General features: G+C 44.1%; 1 protein-coding gene across 1 annotated transcript; it reads left to right on the forward strand.

The window, feature by feature from the left end:
- Positions 1-18505: 18505 nt before the first annotated feature.
- Adrb2 (adrenoceptor beta 2) lies at positions 18506-20228 on the forward strand. Its single transcript, XM_075968500.1, has one exon. It carries the CDS (start codon positions 18729-18731, stop codon positions 20004-20006), a length of 1278 nt encoding a protein of 425 aa, XP_075824615.1. The 5' UTR covers positions 18506-18728; the 3' UTR covers positions 20007-20228.
- Positions 20229-20613: the final 385 nt, after the last annotated feature.

The raw sequence follows: 20613 nt of genomic DNA on the forward strand, positions 1-20613 counted from the left end.
TTCTGCCTTCATAAATGAATTAGTCCATTCATAGATTCATAGATTAATGTGTTAGTGGATTTTCTCTAGAATAAATCTGTTATAAGAACCAATTTGTCTCTATCAATGTCTACACCTCTCTCACTATGTAGTGCTCTACACTATCTCAGGAGTCATCAGAGTCTCTAAGAAGATGCTTTACCAAGTATAACCCTTGACCATAAACCTCCTAGATTCTACAAAGGTGATTTGAAAAAAAATGTATGTGTGCATATATGCATTACATATATGAATGTATACACATATAATAGATATGCTCCCTAGTCAGTTTTACTCCATTATAGCAGCATAAAAGGAGCAAAGATAATAAGTTACTTGCTCACTCACAACCCATACCAGAAGGGGCGTCCCTTGATCTCCAATGAGAACTCTGGTTAACATCAGAAAATCTTGTAATAACCTTGTACCATGACACTATAGGGCCCATCCAAACAATTCCACAGCTGGAGAAACTGAAAGACTGAAGAATTTATTTAACAATGCACAGCAACATAGTAGCAGAGCTTAGGTGAAGGAAGGCTTGGGTGTCCTGATTCCCTGCCAAGATGCTGATCCCAGACTCTACTCTATCAACATTGTTGGCAGATTTGGTAAGACAATCGGGAATTCTTAGAGGGAGGAATTATTTACAAGAGAGTTTTTTTCCCACATTAAAAAATGAGAAAAAAAAACATTACAATTGAGGAATTTGGGTCTCTGTATGATAATATGTTAGGTAGCTTGAAAATGGAATGATTAAATGAGGGTATAACTAATTTGGGTGGGACTTATGGAATGTCAATTGTAAGCATGATCAGCATTATCACTTTTGTTTTATCACTATAAAAGCTGGTTAATCTGAGTGTTAAGATACAAGTTTTAGGAACACTTGATAAAACAGATCATAGAGTTATTCAAATCCAAACAGACAAATTTAATGGAGAACCAATTTCAGCCTTGCATTATAAGAATAGAGAGGAACAGCCTAAGGTTCTCAAACAACCAACCTTAATATATCCAGTAACCTTACCGGAACTGCCAAATTAGAGACTCTGTAAGAGCTGAATGAACTCCTATGCCAATGTCAGATTTAAGGAGATTCAAGAAAGCAATAGTCTCATACGGCATGCATTTACCTTTCATGAAGCAAAATGCCTAGGATAAAGCCCTGTATATCCAATACACCTAGAACAAGGCCATGAATATCCATTATGCCTAGGACAAGGCCATGAATATCCAATATGCCTAAAACAAGGCCATGAATATCCTAGGACAAGGCCATGAATATCCAATATGTCTGGAGCCTTGACACAAAGGAGAAGTTGATGTAGTCATGCACACAAGGAGAATGCTTTGAGGTGATGAAGAAAATCAAACTGATAGACCTTAACCCAAGGAACATCAAAAGATTACCAGTAAGCCACCCGAAGCTAGGAGAATGACACAGAATGAATTATCCCTGACAGCCTCAGACAGCTAACTTTTCTGACACCTGGTTTTGGAGAGAACACAGCATCTAAAGAGAATCTGAGGAGCACCTTCTTCAGCTCCAAAGAAGCAATTGCACAGCCTGGAGAGATTGCTCAGTGGTTAAAGTGCTCACTGCTTTTCCAGAGGACCCAACTTCATCACCTAGCACTCAAATAGGACAACTTACTATCATCTAGTAACTCCAACTCCAGGGCATCTAACACCCTCTTCTTGCCTCCTTGGATTCCTACATACACATGCACAAACACACAAATAGAAAAGCAGATGTATCCACACACACACACATAAAAATAAATCTAAAAGTTGAAGCAGAGACAACCCACACATCTCAAGATTCATAGACAAAGCTATCCCACAGGGTCAGGCATGTAGTAGATATGCAATGGTCATTCATTTGGGAAAGAAATGAACTTCAAAGTAGCCCAGTACTGCTAAAGGAGAAAAGGAGAGACAATGCCAGATAACCTTCCTTTAGCATCTCCTTTCTACAGAGCACAGACCATTCACTGCCTCCTACTTCCATTTTGATGCATAGACACATTGTGCAGAACCCCACCTTTCGTATAGAGTCCTCGGGAGGGCCTGGTGAAGAGAAGACTGGGGAAGAAACAAAAAGAAGACACAAGGAGTGAGATACACAAGGTACATGGAATTAGTTGTCGCACGCACGAAACACTCAAGAGACCCACAGCAGGTCAGCGACTCTGGAAAGTGACTGACATTTGCTAGTTTTACATATGGCAGCTTTGTTTAAGCCTCAGCTTCTACTGCTGTAGGCAAAGACCCGCTTTCATAACATAGGCTCACAATTACTTCATTCACATAATTCAGTTGAATTTATTAAGCATGCTAAGTCTAACTGAGGGATGAGCCGAAACTTTGCTCTTCTTAACAGCACACCACCTAACTGGGGACTTCTTAGAGTCTTTATTAAAGGTTCTCACATGATCCAAATGTCTTCCCAGGTGTAGTTGACCCATGTTTTCTTGTTGAAGTAGCCAAGAGAAGTGGTTTCTAATAACAATCTATGTCCACTCAGTCTTTTTTCCAGTTCATTCTCTATGCTGTAGCTATAATGACAGTTCCAAAATCAAAACTCTACATATCACTGCTCTCCTCAAAAGCCTCCGATGATGATGGTCCTCAATTCAAGATGGTGACATTATCTGGGTGTCAAATCCCATGAAAATGCACACAAAAAAAGGAAAATATTTTATCAATCATAAGTTAGACTTCAAGTAACCTGAATCTTTGAAAGTCTCTATATATTGGTATTATTCTCAAGATAAAAATCTACATTCATGGGGTACAGTGTTAGTGATCGACTCTCAGTCTAGTTTCAAAGTCCAACCTTAATAAGCAAGTGTAAAATGAGTAACCTTAGTCTAGTCATAGAAATTGTCTATATTTTCTCTCCTTGTTTGTGAAAATCAGACAGTAGGTCGTGGCTGCCTCATCTAGTGGTCCTGAAAGTTAACTGAACTAACACCTGTAAGCCCAGATCCTGACACCCTACCAGCACTGGCTGGATGAAAACTGTAACTTAACAAGTTATGTGGGGCTTTTCACCCACCACGAGTCCTCTTGTTATTTTGCTGGTTTGTACCAGCTACTGTCTCAGCAAAGTATCAGAAACTGCATGGTTTGGATGAGAAGGTGTCTTTTATTATGCATACAATATTCTGTCTATGTGTACGTCTGTAGGCCAGAAGAGGGCACCAGACCTCATTACAGATGGTTGTGAGCCACCATGTGGTTGCTGGGAATTGAACTCAGGACCTTTGGAAGAGCAAGCAATGCTCCTAACTACTGAGCCATCTCTCCAGCCCCTAGGAAGGTGTCTTATCCCACAGTCTGAGTTTGAAATTGTGATGTTATGAGGACGGACTGGTTCTAGGGGCCAAGGAGGAGAATTTAACTTGTTCTGTGGGCTCTCTTCCTAGCTTCTATGGTTTGTTGGCAGTGTTGGTATTCCTTGGAATGTAGACAATCCTTTTCATCTTGTCCTCCCACTTGTATGGGACTCTGCCTCTGTACTTGTCCACATCCAGATCTGGCCCCGTCTAAGGACACCAGTTATTTTGAACAGGAAGCCTACCCTATGCCCTCATTTTAACTAATTATATATGCAACAACCTATTGACAATTAAGGTCACATTCTGATTGGGGGTGAGGAGCAAAACAACTCCACCTGAACAGGCTTTGACACATTTTCTTATCTCTCATCTCTGCCCTCGATGTCTCTTACCAGCCTCTGGTAACCCACAAACTTGTTTGACGAATGAATTCCTACTTGATTCTCATTCAGTGACATCTTACTTTCTAAGTGTGTGCTAGCATTCTGCCATGTCATCACTTCTGATCCGAGGCCTTGCTCCTGTCCTCCGTGGAAGACTTCAGACTCCTGGTGGTCCTGGCTACATGTCACCGTGTTTCAGAACCTGAATGGATCCTGAGCAAATGACCTCTTGATGATAGTTTATGCCCCATCTGATTTTTCAGATATTACTTATCTTGTGGCTGTGCAGCTGTTCATAAGGTAAAAAGAGGGAAGAACTCTTTTTAAGTTTTTAAGTTTTATACTGCTTAAAGTTGAGTTCAGAGATGAGACGCTGTGCTGGTTGTTTCCAATGTAAGGCTCTTAATGCAAAGAACGTGCTGCACAGTTATCAGAAGGTTGTCAGACAAAAGGCTGAGAGGGTCATGTGTGAGTAACTTCCGGAAGACGCTACCACCAGCAAGAATGAGAGAACAGAAGGGAAATGGAGAGGCTGCCAGAGAGATGCCGTGCATAGGAAGTTCACGTTTGGGTAACAGTTAGAGCCCAGAAAGAGGAAGAATCATCTGACTAAAGCTTGGACTTCAGAGCAGGAGAACAGCTCGTCCAGGGGTGCTGAAAGGAGTTGGAGGCTAAGCAGCAACTGTCCTTCCCTGCCAGCATGGTCATCAAGCTATCCAGCAGGAAATGCTCAGAAATAGAGTTTGCAGATCTCAGCACCAGCATCACAGGAGTCAGAGAGTTGCTGAGAGACAGTAGCTCTAATGTGCACGAGCATCAAAAGTCCAAAGTCTGACCGAGAGGTGTGTGGACCACCAGGGAATAGGGGTCAGTCCTTAAAATAGGTTTCTACTGATGGCTGTCACATGCCAACCATATCCTTCCACCAAACATTTTATTCTTCTGAGAGTCAGGTTCACTATCCTTGGCAGGAAGAAGGACCAAGATGACTTGAGGGCCTTTCCTAATATGCACAGGGTTTGGAGTGAAAAACGCCAGGAAAATTTTGGATGATACTGACACCCTCAACTCTACAGGAATCTGCCTCTGGATTTCACTGTCATGTGCGTGAATAGAGCACTTCCTGTCTCTGGTTCTGTGGCTTTTGTCACTGTGACTCAATAAAGGAAGGAAGCTGGCCCTGTGTTTCTCCATCACAGCGACTCTTGATCAAACTGATTCCAGAATGAGCTACTGCATGGAATGTTTAGCTGCAAACTTCGAGAAGTAAAGGGAGAAGTTACCAAAGTTGCAGCAGGGGAGCAGAGGTCAGGGAGAAGGGACCAAGTTGGAAGATGTCTGAGAGTTGATTTTTTTATGTGCAGAAGGCCTAGGGTTTATGTGCACCTGTTTGCGGCAGTGTTGTCTCCACCTCCCTGTCTCCCTGATTCCCATGATGCAGTTGGGAATTTAAGGAAATGGGGAGACTCAGTTCACACCTCAGTTTGGCCTTACATTAGCGGGGAGACCGAAAGCAGTCTGTATCCTTACGTGCAGTTCTGCCTGTCTCTCTAGACAACAAAGATCAACAGAGCTAATACAGGCAGGTGTGCTGTCTCCCATCAGGCACTACTTACAAAATAACAGTCTGTTGTTGTTGAATATTCTTGTCTCTTTTAGGCCCAAAACTTGCTATGCAGTTCAGGCCTGTATTGAATTTGCAAACCTCTGGCCTTTGCACCAAAATTCTGGAATTCTAAACACAAACCCCCATGCCCAGAAGAGGAATCTTTTTATGAACATTCAGTAACATACAATATGTGACGATGTCATAATGGAACACATTATTTCATACATAAACTAAAAAAGAATTAACTGAAATACACTCATAAAATGCATGAAATATACTTAAAATGCTTATGTGTCTGTATGTTTTACCTCAATAAGACAATTGCTGGAATGTGAAAGTGAAGAGTGATTTGAACTTACTTTAATTGATGAGTTGACAGAGATGCCAAGAGATAAGACGTGACCTACTTAGATAGTGAACCCAGTAGTGTGAAAAAATAGCACAAACAGAGTCAAGTGTTCCCGGTTAACATCCATGGCTGCAGATAGGCAGGTATCTCCTCTGCTTGAACTCTAGCTTCATAAAAGGAAAGCACGTTTACAGGAAAAGGGGGTAGGGAAAAGCAAAAATGAAAATTTTAAATATCCATATTTTCAGCCTACACACAGAAAAAATAAAGATGACCTGTCAGTTTGAAGTGTCATGTAAATGTGTGTATGCATGTGCGTGTGCATGCATGTGTGCGTGTGTATGAGTTCATGATACAAGTGTGAATTTGCACACCCCTGCAGGTGAAGATATCGGCTACCCCGACTCACTCCCTTGAGACAAATTCTCTCGCTAGACTTATGCTCGCCATGTTTTGTAACTAGTTGGCAGTGAGCAAGTCCCACCGATTCTCGTGTTCCCACCCTCCTACAACTCTGGGGTTACAACTGCAAACAGCTACACCAGACTATTTTATGTGAGTGTTGGGGATTTGAACTCCAGCCCTTGTTACAGCAAATGCTCTAACCACTGAGCAATTTCCCTGGTCTGAAGTTGAGTACAACTTACAAGCAAATATGGATAGCAAGGTCAGAACCTTCAGAAGTCAAGGAAGCTAACACTAAGAAATGGCACGGTGGGCGGAATCTCTGTTGGTGTGTTGACAGATGACAGCTGAAAACCATAAGAACTTATTGGAGACGACTGGTGAACTCAAGACCATGTGTTCCAATGGAGAGAATGCTCCTATGTTACTCTAACTTCTTATTTTTACATTTCTGATATGACTGGTTTACTGATGATTTTATGAGAAGCTAAATTGCTAAAAATTATATGTGCATCTCCAACTTTAACTGTTGGAAGTTGATTAATTCTTTAAACTCTGCAGGCTAAATCAAAAACAACATCTGCTGGCCAGATGCAGTCTGCGAATGCCGGGCACTGCTACAGACAGTGAGGGTAGGGTTGAATTCATTGAAGTCCCCGTACCAATAAAAAACAGGAGCACACTGTGCATTTGGGAAAATTCCTGAGGCAGCTAGCGTAAAGAAGGGCCGGTGTGGGCCAAGGCTAGAAGTGATGGAAGATTCAGCTGCAGTAATGATAAAAACAAGCAACCAAAACCTCACTGCAGTGACAGACAGGGGCAATTCTGATGAAGAGGGGGCTCAAGGCATTGAGGAAGTGATGCAGAAGGAACCAAGAACTTAAAAGAAGTGACCCCAGAGCAGTTTTGTCTTGTAGCCCTGGGAACCCACTGTTTAAATATGAGGAAGGAAATGCACCTTGTTTGACAACAGACAGCTTGTAGAGGAAGCGGGACTTGATGTTGGACAAAGACTGAATAAGGCATTGGCTGTGAGCCTTGAGGGTGATAGTGGTCATGAGGAAACACCATGCGGGGCTGATCAGCCTCAATGACAGAGCCCTGGAGGGAAAGCAAATGATCAGAATCCTAGTCCTACAATCCTTAAAGCAGTGGTTCAGCCCTTTAATACAGTTCCTCAATACCCATGAAATTATTTTGTTGCTGCTTCATAACTATAATTTTACTACTGTTATAGGTCATAATGTGAATATCTGATATGTGAAATATCTGATAAGTGACCCCCGTGGGGCTCGAGACTCACGTGTTGAGAACCGCTGCTCAAGGGACTGGGAAAGCTCAGAATGGAGAAGAAAAGTCACGGGGCAATGGAGACTGCCTCTCACAGTAATGACTTCAGTGTCAGCATGCACACAGCTCTAGCGGCGATGGCCTTCAGCAAGAGCAAAGAAAAAAATCAGTGCTGTCTCTCCGAGGCCCTGAGAAGTCTTTTGGAAAAGCTACAGGTATAAAAATCTCACAAATAAAATCAAAGGTATAGAATTGTGATGTGTACTGAGATAGCAAGGGGCTCAGTCGTGGATGGAGGGGAGGGAGGCTGACTTCCAGAGGAAGTGATAACTGAGCTCAAAACCAAGAAATGAGTAAGCATGGGCTGTTACATGGGGAAGAAGAAAGTTTTTGAACACCAGGAACAGCATGTGCAAACACTAACTTCCAGGAAGGACTGAGAAGGGCCACCACGGCTGGAGCCAGGCTTCCCACCACCTCTCTCTCTGTGTCCACCTCGGAGGCCCCTTTGCTGAAGTACAATGGACCCTACTGATGGAGGTGATCCTTCAGGGAATCTTTGAGGGAGAGTGATCTGCAGCCCTGTCTATCTGCTGGATGGTCAAAAAGTACCCACCAGCAAGTTGCATGCAAAGATAACAAGCATACACACTCAGCATAGAAAATCGGTCCCCAGAACCATGCCAGGCAGCCCCAGCTCTCTTCTAGAAGCTTCCTCGTTGTTTTTGTCATCATCATTTTCATTTCCTGGTTTCGTCTTACATCCTTCCTCCTCCCGTTCTTAAAGAAAAAAAAACATAACAATTTCTAATTTTACTTCTTTGCTGTTCTGTAAATCCCCTCCCTGCCCTCATGCTAGGGTAAAATGGCGAGGTGTTAGAAATGTGAGTATATTCCAGAACACAGAACTCTGTGGAAGCACAACCCGACAGATGGGTACTATTGCACAAATCCTTGTCTCCCCTGCCTCAGCTGTCTCCTCTCCCAGTCCCTAGCCCCACCTCTTTAAACCTAAACTATTAGCTACTCGAAGAAGCACCAAATCCTGACCCTTGCTAAATCTGGCACAGGGCTTCTGGTCACATTCCCGTGGAATGGTCTCTTAGCTTGTCATCTACATTCTTCCAGATTGCACTTTCTGTGGCCTGAGCTACCTCCTTTTGTGGTTTATTTAGATCTGAGACTCTTCATCTCAGCATCCAGGGACTTCCAGTCCGCACAGTCCAACTCACCTGTTTCAGTTTCGCTTCTCACTTACAGGTGCAAGAGCACCTCAAGGAATATTTGCTGTTTCTCAAGCAGAGATGCAAGGTTCCCACTTCTGTACCTTGATCTGTGCTGTTTGCTGGGTCATCCTCTCCTTCCTTGTCTAACCACCAACATCCCAGGGGGCTTTCAAATCCAGCTCCATGGCAACCAGTTGAATGAAGAGTTCTTGTGTGTGTATGTATGAGTGTGGGCATGCTTAAATTTGAGTGTGCCGTCCAGAGGCTGTTATCTCCAGTCACTTCCCACCTTATGTTTAGAGACCAGTGTCTCTCAGTGATCCTGGAACTGACCAGCTCAGCTAGGCTGGACAGTGCACTCCAGAGAGCCTCCTCTCGGCACCTCCCGAACACTTGAATTGCAGATATAAACTGGTGGAGTTTACGTGCATGATGCTGAGCATCCAAACACAGGTCCTCATGACTGTGCAACAGTGCGTTCCTGACTGAGCCCTCTCCCCAAAGCCTGAATGAACGTTTTCAGGATGTTTTCTCCTCTTTCTTGACACATCTAGCAAAAGCAGCCTCTGTTGAGTGCAAATCCCTTCCCACACTTCTTCCATTGTCTTTACAACAGATTGTCTTTTCACAATCACTCTTAGTACTGTAAATGGCTGTAAATTTTTGATGTGCATGCAATAGCATGAAGAATGACCACTAGAGCTGACAATAGGTTCAGGCTTAGTAGAGGAAGTGCTATTGGATTGAACAAAGTAAACATTGAATCACTTTTTTTTCTTATACTACAATGAGGACAAGTTCCTGAGTAGCTCCCCATATATCTAGTGCATTCTTTTAGTTTAAAAAAAGATTTATTTATTAATTATGTATACAGGGTTCTTCCTGCATGTATCCCTGCAGGCCAGAAGAGGGCACCAGATCTCATAACAGATGGCTGTGAGCCACCATGTGGATGCTGGGAATTGAACTCAGGACCTCTGAAAGAGCAGTCAGTGCTCTTAACCTCTGAACCATCTCTCCAGCGTTCTAGTGCATTCTTTAATGTCTGCATATCACAATATAGTATATGGTTTTCTTCTCATTTGTTTAGCTATTTACTCTCCTGAACAATTAGGGCTTAAGAATATTTCTTTACTGGAGTAGCTTTCACATCTCATATTTAAGAAAGAGCTTTGTAACAACGCAATTTTAGATGAAAGAATATGTACACTTGAATAAATTCTACCTAATCACTTTCTGAACAGCCACACCGATTCATTTTCTTTTTAAAACTTCCATTAGCCTCTGGCTGGAGTCCTCGTGTTATCTAATACTCGCTCTTCTTAAGAGTCTAAGGTGAGGCAGTGACCTGGCTCCCAACTGCCCATCAAATCAAGTTTGTAGGTGTGTCATGGTATTTACCACATCATGCAGGGGTCAAGTGTATATACTAATTGCCAATCTGAACCGGGGACCTTGCCTCCTTCTTCATTTCCTTGCAGTGGTTAGCCTGTAAGGTACTCTAAGAGTGTCTAGGTCTGGGGGAGGGGTATCCATGCACCTGCATGTCATGTACTTATCTTCTTTAGCCTTGTCCCTGTATTGGGATACCGTGAATATAAAACGGTATGACCAGCACACTGGGGGATGACCCTACCATTAGACAAGTGTGATTGTGAATCAGTATGTAGAACAATGCCAAAGCCTGCAGATGAGGTTTCTAACTCAGTCAGTGAGTCTTCCTAGAGAAAACCAAATGAGTACATGTGCTTGCATGTGTGCATTCTGGGGGGTGGGGGTGAGAGCTCAGGAGGTGAGCATAAAGGGAAGTGAGGTGAATGAAGAAAATTGGGGAAGGGGCATGAGCAAAGTCCACAGGCTCATGGCCAACAACTTCCAAGCTCTACTATCTTGCCTTTCTTTTTAGAAATCATGAATGGGGCGCTTGGCTCAAAATCTTGGTTATTTGGCCTTGTTCCCATAAGTGGAAGCTACTGCCTCTTAGCTCCAGTGGCGTAGCAAAGCTCAAGCATGAGACCCTGGCAACAGGACGCTTCCTCTGCAGCAGGCAGAATGTACAGCCTTGTTCTTGATTTAGACAGTTGGGGATGAATCCTATGACAGTGATGGAGACAGGCTTGTGATCAGATGGAGGCCGTTTGAAGCCCTTCTTCTAGTACTTCCTGTACAACCTGGGGCAGACGGTCCTGTGTCTTTAAACCTCCACGCTCTAGTCCATGAGTGGGAATAGTTTGGCCTCTCTTGTAAGGCTGTACAGAAATAGGAATAAACCCCAAGATGATGAAGGAAAATAACACAAAGGTGCTCAAGTGCAGTTCCTGGTATGTAACATACATGATGATGAATAATAACAAAAAGTATGCTTCTTATTTTCAGAGTCCATAGCAAGTACCAATTGTCTAGGATGTACCAGGAACTGATCTCAAGGTCACTTGATTTGACCTTATCACGTTCTGTATCTGGAAACAGGCCAGGTGAGGGACTGTCATATAGTACAAGGAAGTGCAAGGACTGGTTTCTCCGTGTTCCCTGCCCACAGTCAGTAGACACAGTTGGAACACCTTGACCTCTCCTTGCCTGTCGTGATTTGAATGAGACATGTCTTCCATAGCTTAGGTATTTGAACACTTGACTCACACTTGGTAGTAGTGTTTGGGGGAGGCTTCAGAGGAACAGCCCTGCAGAAGAAAGTACATCACCAGGGCAGGGTTTGAGAGTTTAATCTCTCTGCTCCAGGCCTAGGACCGAGATGTGAATGCTCAGCTTCCTGCTCCCCGTGCCATGCCAGCTACCCGCTGCCATGCTTCTCTGCCATGATGAACTCTTATAACTCGGGAATGGCCAGCCAAGATAACCCTTTTGTCCCATAAGTTGCCTTTGGTGATAGTGTTGTACCACAACAACAGAAAGTAGCTGAGATATTGACCCAGGAAGTTACTTTCCTTCTGTTCCCCAGCAGAAGACTCTGCTTCGGAGAAAGACCACCGTGTTTTCTTCCTAAAGTGTCCTCCCTTCCTCTGTCCTTTCCCATAATCAGTCTCATCTCCTGTGGTTTCCTCATCAGCCCTGCTTCCTCAAGCCTCTCCTCTGATAGATACGGCTTGATCACCGCAGCCCCTTTGTCTCTTCCTTTCAAAGTCCACAAGACCCCGCATCTCCTTGCCTTAGACCACAGTACCAGGCAGTTCCCATATTGGAGTCCTTCAGTTCAATTTGCATGGCCCATTTCTTCTTCTCTGTAATATGTTTTCTGAGTTCTGTCAATAATAGATCCTTCTGCAGAGGCTCTGGGTTTAATATCAGTAATTAATGTAGCATAAATTATCTGCCAAGTTAATCCTGGCCACATCACAGATACTGACTTGCTTCTCGTTGTAACCCAGGAGGTCATGAGATAGCAACAGCTCCACTTATAGATAAAGAAAGTGCGACACAGGGAGATTAAGTAACTGGTTCAGGGTTTTTCCACTAACAATTGGAGGAAGCAGTTGGCTCCAGGGCTGTTCCAGGCTGCTCCAAGCATCAGGCTCTGCCTGCTTCTTTGCTTCTCTCCACTCTAGGCTGCTCTTCCTTCACAAAGAATTTCGCAAAACTGGCAAACAAATTCTCACCCTGAATGCAGCTGCCAGCCAATCTAATGCAAAACCTTCCCCAAGCCCACTATAGGTAACTTGGTGTATAGACAGGATCCTTTCCCTGTTGGACCCATTTATTTTTTTCATTTAAAGAACTGGCCATAAGGAAATGAATAGTATTTCCTGAAATAGAATCTATACCAGAAAACTCACGATGATGATGATGATGGTGATGATGACGATGATGATGATGATATGACTCCAGCGACAACAAAGACAATAAACATTTCTTTTGGAAACACTGTTCTAAGGTGTTAAATGCTTTGCCTCATTTGACCATGGAAATCATCTGAGAGCATCACTATTCACAGAACACTTCTGCGGTAGTGAAGCACCTACATGCATCTCTCTAGATCTACTTATCTTTGAGTCATTGTATTTTTAGCTTCCATTTGGATGCCTAACCAATACCTCAAGTTCGTTGCCATCCCAACTGAATTCTTCACTCCTTCCGCTCCTCATCCACACCAGGCTTTTGCTCGTCTCAGACCCTGTTTGGTAATGACCCTCCACATCCTTGGTCCATGCATGTACCCCCAGCTAAACCCAATTAACACTCACTGGGTTGTCCTGCTGCAAATCTCCTGATTCTCTCCCTCCTTGTCCAAGCCTGGGGCTTCATGCATGCTTTGCATTCCCTCGGCAACCATAGCAAACAGTTCATCTTCATCTTACATTTTAACATTCTGAAGCCCTGAAGGCTAAATCATGCTGTGCAAAGAGCTTCCGTCTGGCTCCGACACCCAAGCCCATTCATAGCACTTCATCCATTAACACAAGTCTTATATTGTGACATCCTTTGTTTCTTAATAATAAAAAAATATTTTAAATAATTCAGCATCTGTCCTTCAAATGACAGTGCACTACTTGAAATGGCTCTCCTTCCCAAATACCAAAGAGTAAGCCCCTTCTCAATTGCCATTCAGTGTTTTGGGATTCATGGAAACGTTCTCTTTAGGTACTAGAATACCACTGACATCTCTCTAGCACTTGGTCATCTTCCTTTGTGAGAAGAGAGACGGCCTTGGGCTCAGAACTTTGGCGGGCAGCAAAATCAAGCTGAACTATACTAACATGGTTTTGTTTGCATGGTTCCTTTCTATTTACGGCAGGTGATACCACTTCTCTACATGTGGTTAGGGTTGAATACACAATTTTCTTTAAAGGATTCAGGGTATCTGAGCTTTCGAAGTGAGCCAATAATCTAGGAAATCGTGATTCATCTGTTTCTCAGAACAGTGAAGTCAGGGTGGTGAGAAGCAGAATATGAATGGCCGGGATGTAGACGAATGGTCTGTAGGATCCTAAGTTGTCCTTGCCAACTCCACAGTGGCTCTTCACAGTCAGGAACTCATTTCCTCAATGGCCCTCAAGTCGCTTCCTCCCACAGCAGGCTGGTGCATTTCTGAGGGAAAGTTCCCCGTGACTAGGTCACAGTTGAGGCTCCAAGAGCGAAGGTGACTTGCTAAGGTTGCTCAGAATGCCCTGGTTTTTTCTGGGATTAGATCTAAGGTGTGCTCATCCCTACTCATACCCTGTCTGTGCACCCAATATTTCCCTCCCATGCAGAGACCGACTGCACATTCTTCGTTCCCATTCCTGAAAGAGACTCCAAGCAGTCCCTTGAGTCCTAAGCAGCAAGAGAATTACACACTGAGCCCTGGGTATCCATCACACTGCATATACTTACAACGCCCCTCCATGTCCTTAGGAGGACGCTTCTGTTCCAGTTTAGGAGAACTAGGGAGAATACGTAGTCAAATATTTTTTGTGGGATTTAACTCTTTCAAAATCCCAATTGAGAAAAGCTGTGGATGTTTAGTCCCCTTGAATGATTAATTCTTTTCAGGTCAAATAGTCCTTTATGTGGTCTGCTGAATTATTCCCTCCCTCCTCCTACGTCCTCTCCCTTACTCCTCCCACCTCTCCCCCCTCCCTTGTTTTAATTTAATGCCATCTCCTTTTGTCCAATGCCCCTGGGATGTAGAGGATTTATTAGCGTGTCTCTCATAAAACCCAAGCATAGCAGGAAATTAAATTCATCTGGCATAAGCACCTGTTTGGAGAGCTTTGCTGGTTGCTCTGTTCTACTTCATGGTTGCCAAGGTGATCGCAAAGTGACTGATGACTTGTTCTAGGATGGTCCAGGTACCGATGTTAGCATCATCAACTAAATGAAACACTGTGGGGAGAAACTGACCATGTGGTCTAGGGTACCCCAGGCCCAGGGATACTAAATCTCAGAGCAAAGAGGCTATAGTGGTCCAGGGTACCCCAGACCCAGGGGTACTAAACCTCGAGGGGACAGAGATCCTGTCAAGGGCTCAAGACAGCCTTAGAAAAGAGAGGTGATTGTCTTGAGTGGCCTCAAGGGGGCAGACTTAAGAGTCATGGGCATAAATAGAAAGAAAGAAGATAGATTTTAGTTCAAAATCTGGACAGTGGGGGAAATACAAAAAGCTGATGGGTTTTTCATCACTAGAGATGGTTCCCCAAGACTTTGAGGGGGGACACTGTGTAAGGACTTAAGAGGCTTCACCCCAAACCATTTTCACCCCATCAAGCTAGAAAACTCCAATGCTAGTAGCAATGACTTTCAGGTTCATTTTTCTCCCTAGGAAACTTTGTTCCTTCTCTCAAGGGACTGGAGTTTAGTTTACTTCCAATGTAACACAAATGAAAAATAAATTGCATGTTACTTACATCCAAAGGGTTCTTTCACATATACAATATAATAAGACAAATATGTATTCTAGATCTACTTTTTAATGCAAAAAAGATAAGACAATAAGAATAACTGCCTCTTTTTGAAGGTAGTAGTATAATACCTCACATGTATTTGATTTCATTAATATAAATATGGCGAGATAACCCTGTATTACTAAAAGATAGGCATGTTAAACAAAAGAATTCCACAGACGCTTCTCCCAAAGAATCATGAAGATCGGAGAACTCTTGTCAGAGCTAAGACCCAGGAAGAGGCTCCTTAGCTGTTCAATAGTTGATGTGAGGACATTCTCTGTGGCCCAGAACCTTACTCCTGTTTAAACACTCATTAGATAAATCAAACTGTGGCTTTTATTTCTGTTTGGCGGGCAGGAACTGGCAAATCAGCGTCTTAAGGGATTGACAAAATATGCAATTAGGCACTATCAATCACCATAAAAGAGCTTGATTCTTCTTCCATCAGATAAGGGCGGCTTAGTCTACTGGAGTGTGACTTAATTCACCAAGGTCTCCAGCTCCAAGTAAGCTGTAGCGAACTCCCTGCTGCAGAATGAAATCACCATTGCTGGGTCTGGAAACAAGTACAGTCAGGAGGGCAGAACTTCCCTAACACCTTGAACAGGACACTCCCCATTTCTTCATACCAGGCTCCTTAAAAAAAAAAAAGGAAATAAACCAAAATGATCTGTTAAACTCTTCCCTATTTTAATTGTGTCTAGACATAGAGTTCTAAACGGAGGCCAAAGAAAAGATAATATTCTGGAATTAAGAGTATGTCTATTTGTCAAAACTGCTGGGAAACGTCACGGGACCTCCTTTCCGATAAATGTTATTTCTTCTTTTTGATTTAGTGTGTGTGAGGTTCCTAAAAGATGCTTCCCAAGTTATTTAGTTAAAGTTTGGGGCAACTTTAAGTACACGCTAAACATAAGATTGATCCATGTTCGTCCTGAAAAGCGTTTGCCTTTTTCTTGGTTGTTGCTGGGGGAAGATTCAATTCTGTGCTTATTTACTCCGGACCCTCATAAACAGGAAGTTGGTTTTAAAAGTTCTGCTTCCACAATTCAGGGTAGATGTGTATTTAAAGAAAGGCTATTGCATAACTCAAAGCCTCTTCCTAAAATGCATCAGACCCGAGCCAATTTTGGAAAACACAAATACAAGGTGGGTGTGTTTTGAAAACTATGTGGACATACTAGATCTTTAACTGATATTTGTGGGTTTTATGGTTAATATTTTGAGACACTTGTCACACACACTAAAAGTGTGTGCTACTGAAGAAAGTCAAAAGGTCCACGGAAGTTTCATTTCTAAGCCCCACTTTGGAAGTAAACACTGCACCTTGTTGGCCATAAAGTGTTTTATAGTTCTGCTGGAGGAAACTAGCAATATGTTCTGAACGGCTAAGTAAATTATATAAAGTTCACTGAAAAATTCAAATTTGCCTGATATTAAGTTATGTAAAAGCACTTTTATAGTTTCCGTAGCATTTGATTCACACTCATCCCAATGAAAATGACTTTATCACACTCACTTTATTATTTTTCACACACACCGCACATTTGCATGTTCACCCCCTTAGAGATGGAGGGAATTTGATCCTGTCCTTGTGGTTTGACTAAGGAAAACGAATGTCAAAGTTCCAAGGTGCCCCTGAAACACAGGTGCTCGGACCCCAGTTGTAGATTTCTCCTGGACCCTCCCCCTTTTACTTCATGGAATAACATTGAAGAAATGGATCTTAGAATCAGACAGATCACGGTTCAAATTCAGCTTCTGGGACTGCCTGGCCAGTGTCCATGGGCACGCTGTTTGCCCTGTTGAGCCCCAGTGGAGACTGAGCTAAAGAAAATACCCCCATGGGACTGTGGGAAGGATTAAACGCAATAATGCATAAAGCAGAATGTTCCCTAAATGTCAGCCATTGTTATGTTATTATGCAATCTACTGAGTATGTTTGGCTATGCAGTGTGAAAGAGTTGCAGTTTGTCAGAGATAACACATGGGAAATCAAACCCCAACAACTGTTGTGGTTTTCCCAACAGTCCAGTCATTTGCACGGGATCATAGTCCATGAATCTTAGCCTTGGTCTGATTTTTTTCAAGGGAGGAAACAATTATCATTTACTTTCTGTAGTTTTAAAACAGCCTCCAGAGACCATGTTTTTAATATAATGAATGATATGAAGTTTTTTTTAAAGCAGAAATCGTCCAACAGTAGCAGGTTCACACAACACAGCTGAAAAGATTAACGAATTATCCAGCCAACACATGAAAGAATATTTTTATAGTTTCAATGGAGTTATTGAAGAAATTGTTTGAAAATTTTCCAGCCTGGAGAGATGGCTGAGTGATTAAGAGCATTGACTGCTCTTCCAGAGGACCGTGGTTCAGTTCCCAGCATGTGAACTGGTACATTTCTGTATCTCCAGTCCTAGGGACTCTGATGCTCTCTGCTGACCTCCAAAATTGGCACAAATACAGTGAGCAGACATTTGTAGAGATAAAACTCCCATACACATAAAAATAAATAAATTAGTTTAATTTTTAAAAATTTAAAAAGAAAATAATAAACTTCATTGTCAACGCATCCTCACCCACCATATAAAAAGGAAATGAGGCCACACTCCCAAAAATTAAAAATAAAGCCACTTAACTCCCTCCAAATGTGTAAATACTTCGATTCCTAATGAAATGCAAGATGTAGAATTACTACCTTGCTGCCTGCAAGTCCTCAAGAGGGAAGAACGCCAAAAAAATATTTTTCAAAAAGTGTGCTGAGAAACTCTGTCGCTGTTGAAGTCACCTCCTGTGCTCTTGCCAAATAACTCCTGAGAATCTGAGAATGGGAAAAGAGGGCGACATTTATGAGCGCCTCGGGAGGGTGGTACCTGGATGTGAACGTGGGTGCTTGAATGGTCCACACTCCACATCTCCACGTGAGCGCTTGGGTGCGTCTCTTTCTGAGTGCTTCTAGGTGTCCCTGCGGTTTTCTATCCTCCTTTCTGTGTTAGATCAGGAGACAGTTGTCTCCGGCGTGAGCGGGCGCGGGTGTGTCTCGGTGTCTGTGGTTGTGGTTCGGCATAAGTCTGAGCATGTCCATGTCGGCCGGGTGCGTTTGTGCCTGTGTGTGCGTGTCCTAATGAGCTTGCTCAGTCTCTGTTCGTGAAGGAAAATGCACTGTGTGCCACCCATATCCAGAGACCCCAGTCCGCAGTGACCAGCACAGACAGGTAGAACTTCCAGACTGCGCTTGGTTGGCGGGTCTCATAGCAGACCCGGATTTCTGTCTCTGGGGCCCCGCTAGGGTAGCTGGGAGGGAGTGGTGGCTTGGCCTCCGGGGAGCTGCTGCGCCCCGCCCGGGCCAACCCCAAGAGGAGGCGGGCTAGGCGGGGAGGGTTGGTCCTTAGTGCCTCGCCCCTTCGGGCATGCGACCTTGCCATTGGCCCAAAGTTGCTGCACGTCACGGGGCAATTCCCCCAAAAGTCTGGTGCACATAACGGGCAGGGCGCACTGCGAGGCTGCTTCTCCGGCGTTCAGGCTGCAGCTAGCAGGCACAGCGAGCCGCGAGCACCCCACGAGCTGAGTGTGCAGGACGCGCTTCCAGCACAGCCACCTCCAGCCGCTGAATGAAGCTTCCAGGAGTCCGCCCCCGGCCGGCTGCGCCCCGTCGGAGGTGCACCCGCTGAGAGCACCAGAGCGCCTAAAGCCGGTGCGCTCACCTGCTAGTCTGCCAGTCATGGGGCCACCCGGGAACGACAGCGACTTCTTGCTGGCACCCAACGGAAGCAGTGCGCCAGACCACGACATCACTCAGGAACGGGACGAAGCGTGGGTGGTAGGCATGGCCATCCTCATGTCGGTTATCGTCCTGGCCATCGTGTTTGGCAACGTGCTGGTCATCACAGCCATTGCCAAGTTTGAGCGACTACAGACTGTCACCAACTACTTCATAACCTCTTTGGCGTGTGCTGATCTAGTCATGGGCCTAGCGGTGGTGCCGTTTGGGGCCAGTCACATCCTTATGAAAATGTGGAATTTTGGCAACTTCTGGTGTGAGTTCTGGACTTCCATCGATGTGTTGTGCGTCACAGCCAGCATCGAGACCCTGTGTGTGATTGCAGTGGATCGCTACATTGCTATCACATCGCCATTCAAGTACCAGAGCCTGCTGACCAAGAATAAGGCCCGAATGGTTATCCTGATGGTGTGGATTGTCTCCGGCCTTACCTCCTTCTTGCCCATCCAAATGCACTGGTACCGTGCCACCCACAAGAAAGCCATCGACTGCTATCACAAGGAGACTTGCTGTGACTTCTTCACGAACCAGGCCTATGCCATTGCTTCCTCCATTGTGTCTTTCTATGTGCCTCTGGTGGTCATGGTCTTTGTCTATTCCCGGGTCTTCCAGGTGGCCAAAAGGCAGCTCCAGAAGATAGACAAATCTGAAGGAAGATTCCACTCCCAAAACCTCAGCCAGGTGGAGCAGGACGGGCGAAGTGGGCACGGACTCCGAAGGTCCTCCAAGTTCTGCTTGAAAGAGCACAAAGCCCTCAAGACTTTGGGCATCATCATGGGCACCTTCACCCTCTGCTGGCTGCCCTTCTTCATCGTCAACATCGTGCACGTGATTCAGGAAAACCTCATCCCTAAGGAAGTTTACATCCTCCTTAACTGGTTGGGCTACGTCAATTCGGCTTTCAATCCCCTTATCTACTGTCGGAGTCCAGATTTCAGGATTGCCTTCCAGGAGCTTCTATGCCTCCGCAGGGCTTCTTCAAAAGCCTATGGGAACGGCTACTCCAGCAACAGTAATGGCAAAACAGACTACACAGGGGAGGTGAGTGGATGCCCGCTGGGGCAGGAGAAAGAAAGCGAACTGCTGTGTGAGGACCCGCCAGGCTCGGAAAGCTTTGTGAACTGTCAAGGTACTGTGCCTAGCCTTAGCATTGATTCCCAAGGGAGGAACTGTAGCACCAAAGACTCACCGCTGGAATGCAGGCTTTCTACTTTTTAAGACACCCCCCCCCCGACAGGACACTAACGAGACTATTTAACTTGAGTGTAATAACTTTAGAATAAAATTGTATAGAGATTTGCAGAAGGGGGAAGAATCCTTCTGCCTTTTTTATTTTATTTTTTTAAGCTGCAAAGAGAGAGAGAGAGAGAGAGAGAGAGAGAGAGAGAGAGAGAGAGAGAGAGAGAGAGAGAGAGACTGTATTTGAATGTTTGTTTGGTTCTTGTACAGTTCAGTTCCTCTTTGTATGGAACTTGAAAGTTTCTGTCTGAAGTGTCTTGGTCCTAGATGACTGTGTCTACATGTTTAGATCACTTTTCCGTTTATCTACCTCATTGGTCAAGTATTAGGGATACTATATATTGCTGCTAGTCATTTGTATCTGAAGGAAATCTTCCTTCCTGTACCCTTGGACTTGACAACCCTGTGTCTTGGACCTTTCTGCTGTGAATACGGACTCTCTCCCACTCCCCTTGTTTGCTCAACTGGAGTGTTCTAGGCAGAGATCTGAGGGACAGCTTCAGTTGTTTTTCTGAAAAAAGTCTAAAGTTTACAGTAAATAAATTGTTTGACTATGATTTCATTGCACCTGTTTCTCCAAACCCTC

Source organism: Microtus pennsylvanicus, chromosome 4 (assembly GCF_037038515.1).
Source record: "Microtus pennsylvanicus isolate mMicPen1 chromosome 4, mMicPen1.hap1, whole genome shotgun sequence".
Taxonomy (NCBI): Eukaryota; Metazoa; Chordata; class Mammalia; order Rodentia; family Cricetidae; genus Microtus; species Microtus pennsylvanicus.

What these genes read in the sequence shown, in the direction of transcription:
- Adrb2 (XM_075968500.1), top strand. Translation starts at nt 18,729, where the DNA reads ATGGGGCCACCCGGGAACGACAGCGACTTCTTGCTGGCACCCAACGGA.